The sequence below is a fragment of the Myotis myotis genome, unplaced genomic scaffold (assembly GCF_014108235.1).
Source record: "Myotis myotis isolate mMyoMyo1 unplaced genomic scaffold, mMyoMyo1.p scaffold_m19_p_7, whole genome shotgun sequence".
Lineage (NCBI taxonomy): Eukaryota > Metazoa > Chordata > Mammalia > Chiroptera > Vespertilionidae > Myotis > Myotis myotis.
The window spans coordinates 4,541,348-4,556,262 of NW_023416379.1; the positions used below are offsets into that span (position 1 = coordinate 4,541,348).

Sequence of the window (14,915 nt, forward strand, 5' to 3'; positions counted from 1 at the left end):
TGTTATGTATATTTCACTATAATTTTCTAAAAAGAGGTATTTAAATAATTAATGCCTGCATCTAATTACAAAATACCCCAATATGGTATACCTGCCTCTCTAATGAGCTGGGTAAGGTTAAGACATAAGTCCTTAGTTTGTTATCAACCCATCAATCATCAATGCACTCGCAGCTCTCTGTCCAGTACACCCTGCTGAAGATTCCATCCTCTGCCATATCAGACCCGGACAAGAATAAATGGCCTAAAGATTTCTGGAACATGAAAACAAACAGAAAGGGGCCCACCTGTGCACTTTCCAAAGACATTTAAGCTTTTAAACACTGTTTAACAGTAACTTAGCTGAAACATAAAAATACATTACTGACTTAACGTAAAATCAGAGTAAATAAATTAAGAATGAGCATTCACTTCTGCATCTTCTGATTTCTACTTCAGACTGATAATAAACACGAGGTCACTCTGCTTATTGTCCATTCATTTGATTGTATTTTGGTTAAAAAGCAAAAATGTCTTTCTCTCTATTTTTCCTGGTTCATGCCTCATAATTTAATTAAAGTCAACAAAGGATTGAAATCTGCCAAAGACAATTACAGTGAGTATAACCAACTCACGACTCTTCCATGAAGACTGGGCACACTAACACAGGGCATCATAGTGAGTGCCCCCTCCCCACTTCCTTACTTGCACAAGTGTGTCCAGTGTGAAGATGTGTTCCCCACGAACATTGTAGAACTTGACCATGGCACTCTTCAGGAGAGGGCCGTTGGGAAGGTCACCAAGGGTTTGCCGTTCCATACCAGCGACTGCCAGAAGGTCTCCCTGCGTACACCACTGGGCCACCACCTCTGAAATCACAAAGAAGAAACGGCCTGAAACATACTTCTCCCTGAACTTTCACTTCATGGTAAGTAGTTTAAAAAAGAGACGCTTAACAAATGCAACAGTGGCTCTCCCCTTTTCTCTCATGAAGACATTAGCTACCTATTTCTCTGAAAACAATACAGACTCTATTAAAAACAGGTGCTTATGACTTAGCAAGGAACTGCAGTGCCCCTGAAAGATAACTAAATCAGTCAAAGAAAATACAACAAAGCTGGCGTGCTAAATACCTATCTCTAATGCCAGCAATTCCATAACAGGACTTGCAGAACTCTGAGAGAGCAGGCAAGATAATAAAACCTACGATGTACATCCTACGTGCTTTTCCCATTGTTGTGCCCCCCACCAAGAGATGACTCAAAGAAGTCATAAATGCTATAAGTAAATCCTGAGCAAAGCCTAACTATACTCATTTGATTTCTATGCAGCCCTGGGCAGGTAATATTTAGGCAAAGAACATATCTGCACATGAAGGCCCCAACTCTTATCCAACAGCTGACGATGTTGTGGGGCTTAGGAAAGAAGATAAATACTTCTGTTAGGTGGTAGTGTTGTCAGAGAAATGTCCACACTGGAGATGCGATGCCCTCCCACCAGCCTTTCAGTGCCTACAAGAAAGGCTATTACATGATTTGTCTAATCCCAATGTTAGCCAGTTACTTATTCTTGCTGGTAAAATAAGCTGTTGTACTAATAAAATTTACAGTATAGTTTTTCTCCCTCAAGACCCTAAGACTGTTTGCGGCTTATACAGAGATCCCAGAAGTCTGGAACTCAGGGGCCCATTCTGCAGAGGCTGGACAGGGACATGTGTAAGAGCTGGGTCTAGAATTCAACAGCCTCTAAGCGCTAACAGGTCACACGTGATCACGGCCTCTTGTTCATGTGCGGTACTGATGCTGACATTAACACCAGCCACTCTGAGGTCACCACAGAAATTAACTTCCTTTGAAGACTAGACAGTGGCCTCTGGGGCAAGACGACCCTCCAGACCCAGGGAAGCCAGAGCTCATTCAGCAAGTCAGCCACAGACAGAAACCAGAGACAGAGGTGGCAGAGAGCTGAGAGGAAGGAGTTATAGACAAGCACCCAGTGAAATAATACACCGAGAGAACGCATCAATAAAAGGAGTCCCCCACCCCCCTTTTTCATATAAGAGGATATGAATAAGGTGGAACAAATGAAAAATAACTTAAAAGAATCAAATACATATCCTGGTGAATAGACTTTTACAAAGATAGGGGAAGCGAGAGGGCTTGTGCATACACCAGTGTGCTCTGGACCAAATGCCTCCATCACTCTAGTGAAGAGCCTTGTCATGAAACTGAGATGACCTTTTCTGGATGGTTCCTTTGTAAGCACAAAGATGTCAAAAGAAGGAGCACTAACACTAACAGGTAAAAACAAGAAAAAGATGAGGCCTACCCTTGTCTACGGCAGCAGCATCATTGCAAAACCGCAGAAATAAAGACACAGCACTTCATTCCCAAGGCTCCTCAGCTGACCCGCTTTGGTCAATGGGTGAGTGGATACCGGCACCATTCTTTCTGCTATTTATTCATTTTAATAACATTCTTTGCATTTTGTCTTTTACCAACAGAAAAGTAGGTTGTTGCTCCCGCAGGGCTGACCTAGACACAGTCACAAAGTTGCTCAAAGACGGGCCCTGAGCACTCAAGGCTCTTAAGGCACTTTTGGAGCCTTAAACATTTTGTTTACTAGGTGGGAACTGTCTGTCCTGTTGCAGAAGACCCCAGGAAAACCAAGTGACGCTTTGAAGAAGTGGAAAGACACTGTTTTAATTACACCGGTGGACTCCGGGAAGTAATTTCCAGATCAGAGTGAAGCAGCACGTGGAAGGTTTCACTTTTTATAACCTTCGGGGTCTTTGTTTTGCAGATATGCCCCCTGCCTCCCTTCATGGCCCTGCAGGAAGACCCCCCCGTGTAATATTTACAAGCAAATGCTCAGGGATTTCTTCATTGCAGTTGAGGAACAGAGTGAATAAAAAAATGGAGTCACTAAGGTCAAGCTTCTGAATTATTCAATGACGTATGCTGAGGCAACAGGAAATGATGCCATTCTTGCTTTGACTAGCCTGGGAACTTAACCTTCTGGGCTTTCAGTCCTGCGTCAATGCTAGATGCACCCGGGTCACTGTGCATCAATGGCCTGAACATACATCAAACCCTCCGATGACCATCTGAGTGACCTCAAGAAGAAACTGACCTTCTGTCCAGATCGCTGGACATCTGGAGATACCATCCTGGACCAATGCAGGGCTCAGAACGCAGGACTGATTCTTCTCAAGAATGGACTTTGTACTATAAGGCCCCTCAGCTTTTCTTTCTCAATTGGAATGGTCTGGTATTGCCTAGCTGTGTTTTCCGTCGCAAACTCAGAAACCCTTGAATAAGTCTTTGTCATTTACTTCTAGACAAAGCCTCCTGAATCTTAATTCTGAGCGCATTAGACAGTTATAAAGTTATCCTAAGACAGTTATAGTCTATAATGGCAAGTCAATCTTTTAAAAGGAGTAAGTTTCACAATAATAGGGCCATTGTGTGCTCAAAGAAATGCTAGAAAGAGAAAATTCTGCAAAACAGAGAAACAAAACAAAGCAGTATGAATTTGAATTCCTTTATTTTGAATTCGAATTCCTTTATTTTAAGGCAATGTGGGGTAAAGTGAGACATGCTCTTGAATTTCTGAACTTCTAAGTTTTTTGTTTTTGATGGGTAGCAGAATGTGCCATCCAAAATATGCCTTATTGGCATAAGGATTATTTTGAGAAGAAATAAGATACAAGACAAGCTCTCTGCTCTCCAACATTGTCTAAAAGCAAGACAGATTTGTAAACGTGTATGACCTCCCACCAGGAAGGACATAAGTTAATCACTGGAGACAACTTTAGACCCTTATCAACCCAGTAAAGATACTAGACGAATCTATAAAACAAATTTATGAACTAGCCCTTATCGTCAATTAGTTCCCACGATTTACTGCCCTAGAAACTGAGTCCTTTAGTTTTGTCATTTCTCTAAAATGTATTGTTCTTTTGTTAACATGCTGTATAACCCACATTATAACCACTGCTCCCAGCTGCTCCAAGTTACTCATCTACGAGTGCTTTCATGGGTAAGTGCAATGCCTGAGTTAATGCATTTGTTTGCTTTTCTCTTGTCAATCTGTCTTTGTCAGTAGACTTTACAGGGCGAACCTCAGCCTGAGGAAATGTTTTTCCTCCCCTATATCCTCAAGAAAGAGCAAAAGTCACAACAAAGGGTAAAAACTCCAAATAAGGTGAACCAATTTATGGTTCATTGTATGATAAACAATTTGGGATTCTCAGGAAATTTTTCTTCAAGGCACAACTTGCTGGGGGGGGGGGGGGGGGACAACGACGACACTGAACCAGACATATTTGCAAAGCAAAAATCACTTCCTACCCCTATACACACACAAATGAATCTGCAATAAAGGAATGTGTGGTAGATGATGAGAAAGAGGGCTGGCTGCAGGCACCATGGTCTATCTGGCACTCTAAGTTCTTTTCCATGTGACATATTCACTGTGCTGGTAACAAACTAAAGAATAGCCCTAACCGGTTTGGCTCAGTGGATAGAGCGTCGGCCTGCGGACTGAAGGGTCCCAGGTTCGATTCCAGTTGGGGGCATGGTTGCGGGCACATGCCCCAGTGGGAGGTATGCAGGAGGCAGGTGATCGATGTTTCTCTCTCATCGATGTTTCTAACTCTCTATTCCTCTCCCTTCCTCTCTGTAAAAAAAAAATCAATAAAATATAAAAAAAAGAATATCATAAGTCACCTTTCTTCACTGGAAGTTCTCTGATTATATTTATTGAGACAGTAACAGAAAAAGACCATGTGGATCTAAGATGGGAGTTAGAATAAAACTCTAGTCAAAAAAATTTCTCATCTGGGGGGGCTTCTATGGGTCACCTCCCCAAGTCACATGTGTTTCTAAGCTGCAAATTTGGTGGGAATGTGTTGGGAATGCTGCTCCAATACAATCTTGTGTGATAAACAGAGAACAAAACAATGCATCCAAGGTAACTTCACTGCACAACCATCAAGGCTTTAGTAAGCCTTAAAACTACAGGGGCTTCTGTGTAAATGTGTCTCGTGCACCATCTGCTGCCTCGAGAACAGCAGGGGCTGCCATCCACTACTCTGCAGACACGGTGTCAGCCAGAGACAAACACAGCGCACCAGAGAGAGGACCACTCTTGTCGGAGTGGGAGAAGAGCAGGTGAAGATGAAGCCTGCCGGTCAGGAATCCCTCCTCTAGGCAAGACCAGGCAGCGACTTGTCAGATAAGTGGAAAAGAGAAAGGAAATGGCCTTTCTAACAGACTCCCTTAAGTCAGAAAGAGGTCACTGCAGGGGACGAGAATCAACAAGTGCTGGGTGTATGACAACCAGCCTGGAAAACGAATCCCTGGGCCGAGGGTCATATGCAGTACCTTTCAGGCCTGAGCGGATGATAGTAGGAGACAAGTCATCGTAGTTGTTCATTAAGCTGATGTCCCCCGAGGTGAAGCTGACGGTGAGCAGGGGCTTGATATTCTGCACCGGGATGGGATATGCTGCTGGACCATCTGTGGGGACAGAAGTGCTGAGTGAAGAAGAGACAATGAGCACATGACCCAAACCCAGGGCCACAGCGCTGCAATCTTGTGGAGGGTCTTGAAAACGGCCTGGCCATGCGGATGGGGCTCTGCACTGGGTGCTGCTGAGCAAGCAGCCTTCTCCACCCTCCACACGACGTGGCCGCACAGGGTGCTCAGCAGAGAGCCGGGCAGTTACTTCCCAGGTGCTAAGGACCCTCTCCCTCAGACCTCCCCACCCTGAAACACTAGCACTGATCTTCATTTTTTTTATGTGTAAACACTGTCTTCTCCTAAAATAAACAAACACACATGCACGGAAATGTGTATGCATATTCTCTGGGAAGCATAATACACACATCTGGGAAAGGAAGAAGACAAAGTGAGAGTATTTTATGTGTAGGAAACCTATGCCAAACCTTTGCCAATCAACCTGACCAGCGACAGTGAGACAGGGGGTGGCAGAGAGAAGACAGTCAAATAAAGAACACAGATTGGGCCGAGGGGCCTTGCAATTCGTTTCGCGAACTCTTCCCAACAAGTGAGGGTGCCTGTGCCTGTGGCAGACCTTTCCCCTTCTGCCTCTAACGCAGTTCATTCCCTCCATACGCTGTCCCTGTGGAGCAGCGAGCTACCTTGGGGCGGGGAGTAGTCGTCCGAGTCCGTGTCGCTCTCGCTGCTGTCCTCCACCAGGAAGGCAGGGTAGTTCCAGGACATGCTGAGGATGCCGTCCGACTCGTGCAGGAGGACGTGCGCCAGCATCCTGCCATGGCAGTCCATGACGATCACCTGCCCATCGGCCGTGCCGAACAGCACCTGCAAGTGAGCACCAGGACTGCTGATGGACGGGAGGGAAGGCCTCCGTTCCCCACACACCTCATCACCTCAACTTGTTTAGAAGGACAAAGTACATTTGGAATAAAAACACAGACCAGCCGAAACCGGTTTGGCTCAGTGGATAGAGCGTCGGCCTGCGGACTGAAAGGTCCCAGGTTCGATTCCGGTCAAGGGCATGCACCTGGGTTGCGGGCACATCCCCGGTGGGGGATGTGCAGGAGGCGGCTGATCGATGTTTCTCTCTCATCGATGTTTCTGACTCTCTGTCTCTCTCCCTTCCTCTCTGTAAAAAATCAATAAAATATATTTAAAACAAAAAAACACAGACCAGGTAAGTAACTGAGGGGATACACAAAGCATGAAGTAGTGAAAATGTAGCTGACTGTTATTGCAAAAACTCGAGTCCTCTAATACTGAAATATGACCAGCAGCACAATAAACATATTCATTATATTGTATGGACATTATCAAATAATATGAGCAAATCCTGGTTTCACTTTTTTGTGGCTTGTTTTGTTTTCTTGGGTTGAAGAAAGAGGGTTATTCACTTATTTTTCTGGAAAATAAAGAAGTAGCAGAGGTTCATTGTTAAGAACTTATTAGATTTAGAAGACAAACTTAGGTGTACGTCTGACCTAGAGAAAATACACCTGGTTATGTAAGCATGTTATCTAATCATATTTGGAAAAGATGTTCCTGAAATAGTTTGTCTGTTTTATTTCACTGTGAATAAGAATAATTAATGTTATAAAGCATTAACGGTAATAATACCTTCACTAAGTGCTGACTTTGTGATAAGCACTATACTAAAAGCTGCACCTCATAACTGTCAGAACACTCCTGTGAGTAAAGTCCCAGCAATGCTGGAATGAAGCTGGGTGGACCTAGGGAATTCCCTCAGGTCCCCAGGTCTGGAAGCACACTTTCAGGGCCCTGCTGGGAGATGGGACAGGCACATGGCAGAGCTAGAGCACAGGCAGGCAGAGGATGGGGGGTGGGAGTGGTCCCCCCGCCCCCCATCAGAGCAGCGCTAGAGTATCTCACAGAGGTTGGCAGCTCCCTGACAGTGGTGCCATCCAGCCAGACGTCACGAGGGGAACCTGGGCCTGGGAAGCATGCTGATATCTTCTGGTCTGTGTGGTGGGCACAGCGAGCTCTACATCTCTTGCCATGAAAACTTTCTATCTTTTGTGTCTAATGAGATTTGTCTACCCCCGAGCAACTCATTGTGACAACCAGCAAACTATTTCCATTTTACAGGTGCAGAAACAATTGGAAGGGGTCAAGTTGACAAAGCTGTTAAGTGGTCAAGCCAAGGCTATCTGACTAGAAAGACCAGGATTTAATAAGGCTTTTTAAACTCTTGCCTCTTTTTGCTTTTGAGGTTATAACACTAAGCTTGGGGGCAAAGACTATTCACAGAGGTACCCTATTGTACCTAAAAGAGCTTTGGGTACAGTGGACAATCAACAAGTATTTTTTGTTAAATAAATAAATTAAAGTAAATGACAATCAAAAGATAATTTTAGCCCTAGCTGGTTTTGCTCGTGGGTAGAGCATAGGCCTACGGACTGAAGGGTCCTGGGTTCGATTCCAGTCAAGGGCACATGCCCAGGTTGTGGGCTCGATTCCCAGTAGGGGGGCATGTAGGAGACAGCCGATCAATGATTCTCTCTCATTATTGATGTTTCTGACTCTCTCCCTCTCCCTTCCTCTCTGAAATCAATAAAAACATATTTTTTTAAAAAGGTAATTTTAGGACATAAATGCTGATGATTGAGATGAATTGCACGGGATGATATAATTCATTTAAGTAGTAATAAGCTCACAGATTTCACAGGACTGTTAGGATAAATCAATTTCTACCAAATATTTCTTTAAACATGATCTACATTTTAATGACTGAAAGCTAAAAAAAAAAAAAGCTAAAACTTTTCCCTCAGAAGTGGATCAATTTATTAGTCCACGCCACTTAAAGAAAACCAGACAAAACCAACAGGAACCCTGGTGAACTCTAGAATGGCAGACGTTGAACATGTTTGTTGGTAAGCAGTTTCAAATGATGATACATACAGAACATGACTTCCTATAACTTTAACTAAAATGTACAATTTACATGTTTCAAGCGAAAAAGATATGTGGGGACCCTACTGTAAGGCAAATGTCACGGGTGACAAAGGTTTTTCTTCCCCTGCTTTGTACAGCCTCTCTCATTTTTCAAATCTGTTCTGAAGAGCATCTCTGTACCCTGGTGCTGGCTGAAGGGGTCATTGATCATTTATGACTTTTGTTTTTAATAACGATAGCTCATTAGCCAACAATTAATTACTCTTCACAAGGACGCAGGAGATCCCCGCCCTGTCTGTGGTGGACTCTGCCGTACCACCATGTTCCACTGGTGCAATCATCACTATTCTCAATCTTTCCTGTATGATTTTTCATACCTGACTCCCACACAGACTGTAAGCTTCTGAGGACTGGACCAGGCCCGCTCTGCTCACCGCCATCTTCCCGGGGCCTGTCATAGCAGGTGACCGCGGCAGTATTTGTGGAGGGAGGAAGAAAGGCCTCTGCACTGAAGCGTTTTTAAGTAACACACATCTTTCCATTTTAGAGAAACTGATGCCAGACAATAGAACAGACACCTAATTCCTGAGTGAAAGGACTGGTGGCCAGTGCTCAACATTACAGTAAGGCAACATGGAACAAAAAGCCCCCCACTCCCAAAGCTCCACCATCAGCCAGGTCCAAACACAGCCCTCTTGGGAAGATCATGCCCTATAAAATCTGCGAGAAGGAAAAACCAGCACGAATTGTCTAGTTGTCAAGCAATGATGCAGGGAGTTACTCTGTTTTGGAACAATGTCACAGATACAACATGAAATCAGATTTTTAAAAATCTCGCCTATTACACGTTCTTTTCATGCCTAACCACTTCCCATGAGACAGGCTATGTGAGGCCCGGACTTGAAGAGACCAAGACGGAAAGTCTAATAATAGCACCCCATGGCAAGGACACCAGTCTCCGCGCTTCTCCTCCCTCATTCGGGTGCTCTCTCCAGGGAGCCGGGCTGGCTCCTCCTGGGCTGGCTCCTCTTCCAGGCTTGGCCCGAGGCCCTCTTCTCTCTCTAGACCAGTCATGTCCATGGCTTCGAGGGCCCCACCCACACTAGCTCCCTGTCCAGGCCTCTCCCTAAGCTCTGGACTCACACATGCCCTTGCCGACCTGCTACTTGAATGAGCCAAAGGGCCTTCAGAGTCAACAAGTCCCAGACGAAATGTGTGATCTTGTCCTTTCCCAAACAACCAACACACACACAGCCAGGGCCTCTCCCAGAAAAGACTGCGGCTGATGTGCTATCTCCAATGTCCAGTAGGTGTCTGTCACATCACAAGTGCGCAGACACCACGTCTGAAAGCTTTTGGACCCATCACAGAATTAACCTCACTCTAATCATGGCCTCCACGGCAATGTGAGCTTGGCTCTGTTTTGCAAGCCTGTCTTGCCCATTACACCATGAGCTTCTCGAGGGCAAGTCTGCACCGAAATTTCTCATTTCCTGTCACGAGTGGATGCTCAGTGACGATTAGTAAATGAGTTTCTGCCCAAAGTTTGGTCTTTGCCAAATGAAGGAAGAACTCCTTTAATTTATTCTTTAGTCTATAAATCAATGCTCTGTTCAAATCTTCCAAAAACGCTTTTAATTACGAACTGATGATGAAATTATGTAAATTTGTCTCATATTTTCCCTGCTGGACTGCAGAGTTCATGCCTGGGTGAGGGACAAGCCCTCTGTAATGTGGACACCAAGAGCTAACAGGCTGGTAGAAACCTGAGGGTCCTCAGGCCATATCAGGTCAACAGCTCTCTCTCATTGCAGGGCAGTTTTTAAAATCAATGAAATTTTAAAGTAATTATAGTACCCATATAAATTCTCAGTTTCAATGTATTCCTTTCTCACAACACTAAGTTTGAGAAGAAAACAAATTGGCCATTTTTATTTTTTTTAAAAAAGGAAACATGAAACATATGACTAGAGGAAAGCAATTTAGTAAAAAAAAAAAAAAAAAGTGTCTCAAAATAAAAGTATGGTTCCATATTATACTGCTTAAAATGTTTCAGCATTGTATGGATTCTGCTGTACTTGGACAAGTTTTATATTTACAAAGGTTTTACCTCATAAGCATTATATTTAAAAATCAATTATCAACATCTGATCTTATTAGGCTATTATATATTGTTTTATCGTGAAATTAGAACACCAAAAATTATTTTGAAATTAGGTTTGAAAAAAATGACCAGAAGGCTCATCACCATAAAATCACAACCTGTCCGTGGCATTTGGATTCACTTCGTTCCAGTTCTTCATACTACACAGCGGGTTTCTCTTGGGTGTTTATGATGTGGTAATCATACCACATAGACCGTTCAAATCCGACTTTCCTCCTTACATTAGACCATAAGAGCTCTTCCAAATTATTACACCATCTTTATACCACAACCTACAATTTACAGCACTACTATGTAATACCTTAAGTGGTTACACCACAGTTTCCTTAACCATTTTATTTTGAGACTAGTAGGCTGATGTGCTATCTCCAATGGACAAAACACTGGTCATCTGAGATTGACCTGGAAAGTTGATAATAAATAATACTTCAATAAAGAACTGTTATTTTCTTCCTTTTGTTTCTTTCTTTTTTTTTTTGGTTAATCCTCACAAGAGGATATTTTTTCCATTGCTTTTTAGAGAGTGGAAGGAAGGGAGGAAGGGAGGGAGGGGGAGGTACTGGGGAAGGTGGGGGGAGAGGAAGAGAGAGAGAGAGAGAGAGAGACAGAGAGAAACATCCATGAGAGAGACACATCGAACCAGGGCCAGGGATCGAACCTACAACCTAGGTGCACGCCCTTGAGCAGGAATCAAACCCAAGACCTTTTGGTGTGCAGGCTAAAACTCTATTCACCAAGCAATATCGGCCAGGGCTTCTCTTGGTTTTTTTTAGATAAATTCCTAAAGTATACTGGTTGATAATTTTAATATTTTTTACATACTGTACACCAAAATGCTTCTTCAAATGTCTAATACACATTATTACTAGTAATGAATGAGAATACTTGATTGTACTCATCAATAATCAGTAAAATCATCTATATCAGTTTATTATTACTTTTGCTAAAAGTGAAAATATGTCATTATGCTATTTTGCATTTTTTCCAAGAATAATTTTCCACCACATGATTACTGACTAGTTGAACTTCTTTTGTAAATTACTGTTTATGTCCATTATCCATTTATTAATTGACTACTTACATAGATTTAAAACTAAATTTGGGTTAACATTTTCTGTAATTAAAATATTTACCCAATATTTACCATACTGGTGGGAAATATTTTTTCTCCACTCTATGGTTCATTTCAAATTTTTGTTTTAGTATTTACCTGGACACTGTCATTGTTCTTTTCCTTTGTGATTCTTTAAGAAGCTTTGGAGCAAACTCCCCTAGCCCAGCCCTTTTTCCTTGTGTGATAATTTTTTACTCATTTCCTCCTCATCTCTCATGGTTTTAACATTACACACCTATATTCAAGATGCATTACCTGTTGGTCATCAGGAGTCCATATGCCACATGTGATCTGACTTTCCAGGTTGATCTCAGATGACCAGTGTCTTTGTCCACTGACAGAACCGACCAGGACAAACCCATCTCGATATGAAATAAGCGCTTGAGTCCCATCGTGGCTCCACGTGAAATCACTCACCTTTGAGACACACACAGATAAAAGTGGTCAATTTGTAATCTTAAATGGAAAGCACTTTCATCAAAGACCTAGATGTAGTCCTTAACTTAGCCTTTGGCTAAGGTCAAGGTGGCTTTAAAGAGAACAACATAAATATCCTATATAATAAAAGGCTAATATGCAAATTGTCCCCTTGACCAGGAGTTCGACCAGGGAGAGGGGCCGGCTGGCCAACCTCCAGTGTCCCCTCCCCCTGGCTGGCCAGGCCCGATTGGAGCGGGCTGGCCGGACCCCACCCGTGCATGAGTTTGTGCACCTGGCCTCTAGTATATAATATGTGTATTACATTACATATATAATGTAAAAGACATCATTTGAAATATATGTGTCTGTGTGGTGCTGAGTGCTTCACAGACGATAATAAACTTCATAAACCACCTGTGGGAAGTATTATCATGCCCATTTTACAGAGAAAATAGGCACTGATGGGATAACCAAAATGGGCAAGACCTTTTGTAGACACATGGTTCCATTTCCTTTAGTAAACACCTAGCAGTAAAATTAATTGCTTGTTCATATGGTTAAGTGTATATTTAACTGCATAAGAAACTACCTAACTGTTTTCCAAGTGGTAACACCATTTATACCCCCATCAGCAGTATATGAGAGTACTAGCAGGTCCATACCTCACTAACACTTCGTGTTGTTGGTCTTTTTATTTTCGCTTTCCTAGTAGCTGTGCAGTGGTATGACACTGTGTTTTAATTTGCATTTCTCCAATGACATGATTTCACATACTTATTTGATCACTTGTACATCATCTTTTGGAACATGTCTGTTCAAATCCCTTGGCATATACATGTATTTATATATATGTATTCCTATTCACCTATTCACATATATCAGTAAGTTGGCCTTCCTATTGTGCTGTAAAAATTTTAAATACCGTCTTTATTAGAATTGTGTGCGGCAAAAATTCTCCACTCTGCGGTTTGCCTTTTTATTTTCTTAGCGGTATCTTCCAAAGAGTACATTTTCATAAAGTCCAACCAAGTCTGCAATAAAATTTGAAAGTCCTTTCATTTTGCAAAGATAATGCTTTTCTCTACATGCATTTTAACTCATTTATCTTGGAAAATACTTGTGCTAAAAGGAAAAACATCTTAAAAGAGGGCTAAACCATACAGTCCGAGCATATCAAACTTGCAGCCCACGGGCAGCATGTGGCCCATAACAAATATTTTTGCAGCCCAGCTAATATAATGGTATGTAAGAAATGTTTTAATAAAAATTTTGTAACTTGATTTTTACAATATCCTGTTATACATAATTATTAATATAATAAAAGCATAATATGCTAATTAGACCGGACAGCCAAACGACCTTCCGGATGTCCTTCTGGACGAAGTTGCCGCAGTGGGGGCTGAGGCAGAGGTGGTTAGGGGTGATCAGGCAGGCAGGCGAGCGGTTACAAGCCAGTGGTCTCAGATTGCGAGAGGGTGCAGACTGGGCTGAGGGACCCTCCCTCCTGTGCATGAATTTCGTGCACAGGGCCTCTAATTATTAATAATGAACTACACGTTCGCTAATGACTGATTACTATAATCATGTTGCATTAATTTCCCTGATGCGCAGGCGCACCGTTTCTCTTCACTAAGACCAGCAGCGAATATCCTAGCAGCCAATTGCCACGTCATTAGTCTTGGACTGACTCGTTTGGTGTGTGCAACAGGAAATATTTCACTTTTGGAGAACAAGAAAAATAGATTTGCATTAGACTTATTAATTTGTGCAGTTATTCAGTGCCTGGTTAAGTTAATGTTCAAGAAAAAATATTAATTTTTATTAAAATGTTCTATTATTTTATGTTAACGATTACTCATTTATTTCAGCCCTTTGTATTCAGCATGTCTCTAGTGAAATAATCCTACGTTTCTATGAAAATTGAAGCTTTTTTTTTGTGGCCACATAAACTTATTAACAAACCTTGTTTATTTGGCCCGTGTTAGCCTTTGAGTTTGACATGCTTGATATAGTCAGTGAAAAGAATCTTGTCCAAGACACCACCAACCTTATAATCACAAAAATGATCGAATAGGATATTTACATAAATTAATTGGTTTTATTAAATTAGGTGAGCACAGAGTGATAAGAATATGTCACAACTGGACAAATAAAAACAGGGGAACTCAGAACCAAATGCTGTGAAGAAAATAAGTAGAAAGGCTCTTCTACTGGTTGTCTTTCAGTTGCAGGGGTTACAGTGTTTTGCTTCACTAACGAGCGTTCTCAGACACGGATTAACGGAAGCTGAGCCGCAGCCCGCGTGGCCCATGCCTGAGGCAGCTTTTATCAGACCATCCTTGGTGCCTAATACTGTGAAACTATGCATACACTGTTCCAGACTCAACTTTGAAACAAAGGACTCAATCATTTCCTAAAAAAGAAATTATAAAGCATCAATCAGCTTTTGCCAGATGTTTGATTGCTTTGTCTCAATGAAAGGCATGCTATGTAATAAGGATCACCTGTCACTTCTAAAAAGTATTATTTTTCTATGAGCAGATTTCAAGGATATTCCTCTTCCAAGTCACAGAATTGTCCCTCCTCCTACCAGACACTGTTTCAGGTGTAGAGAGCCACCGCTCCTTCGGCCAGTGATTCATCATCACCAGAGTGCTATGTTCTTTACTTACATAAGATTTGACTTCAACACAAAAGCAGCCAAACCTCCCCAAAATGTAAGCATTTAATGATGACAACTGCTCAATGGGTTCTGAGATGTGTAGGATCAGAGCTCTACAAAGTAAAATTATATAAAAATGTAA

The 14,915-nt window shown here is 42.3% G+C and overlaps 1 protein-coding gene across 2 annotated transcripts in view; it reads right to left on the minus strand.

Moving 5' to 3' along the window:
* Positions 1-14,915, minus strand: part of TULP4 (TUB like protein 4) — a 150,455-nt gene that overhangs the window by 30,337 nt on the left and 105,203 nt on the right. For both annotated transcript variants that reach the window (XM_036316474.1, XM_036316473.1), the window contains 4 exons: positions 11,947-12,108; positions 6,145-6,325; positions 5,366-5,500; positions 684-847 (listed from right to left, as the gene is read on the minus strand). In XM_036316474.1, coding sequence (XP_036172367.1) covers positions 684-847; positions 5,366-5,500; positions 6,145-6,325; positions 11,947-12,108 — 642 coding nt within the window. The remainder of the gene's footprint in view (positions 1-683; positions 848-5,365; positions 5,501-6,144; positions 6,326-11,946; positions 12,109-14,915) is intronic.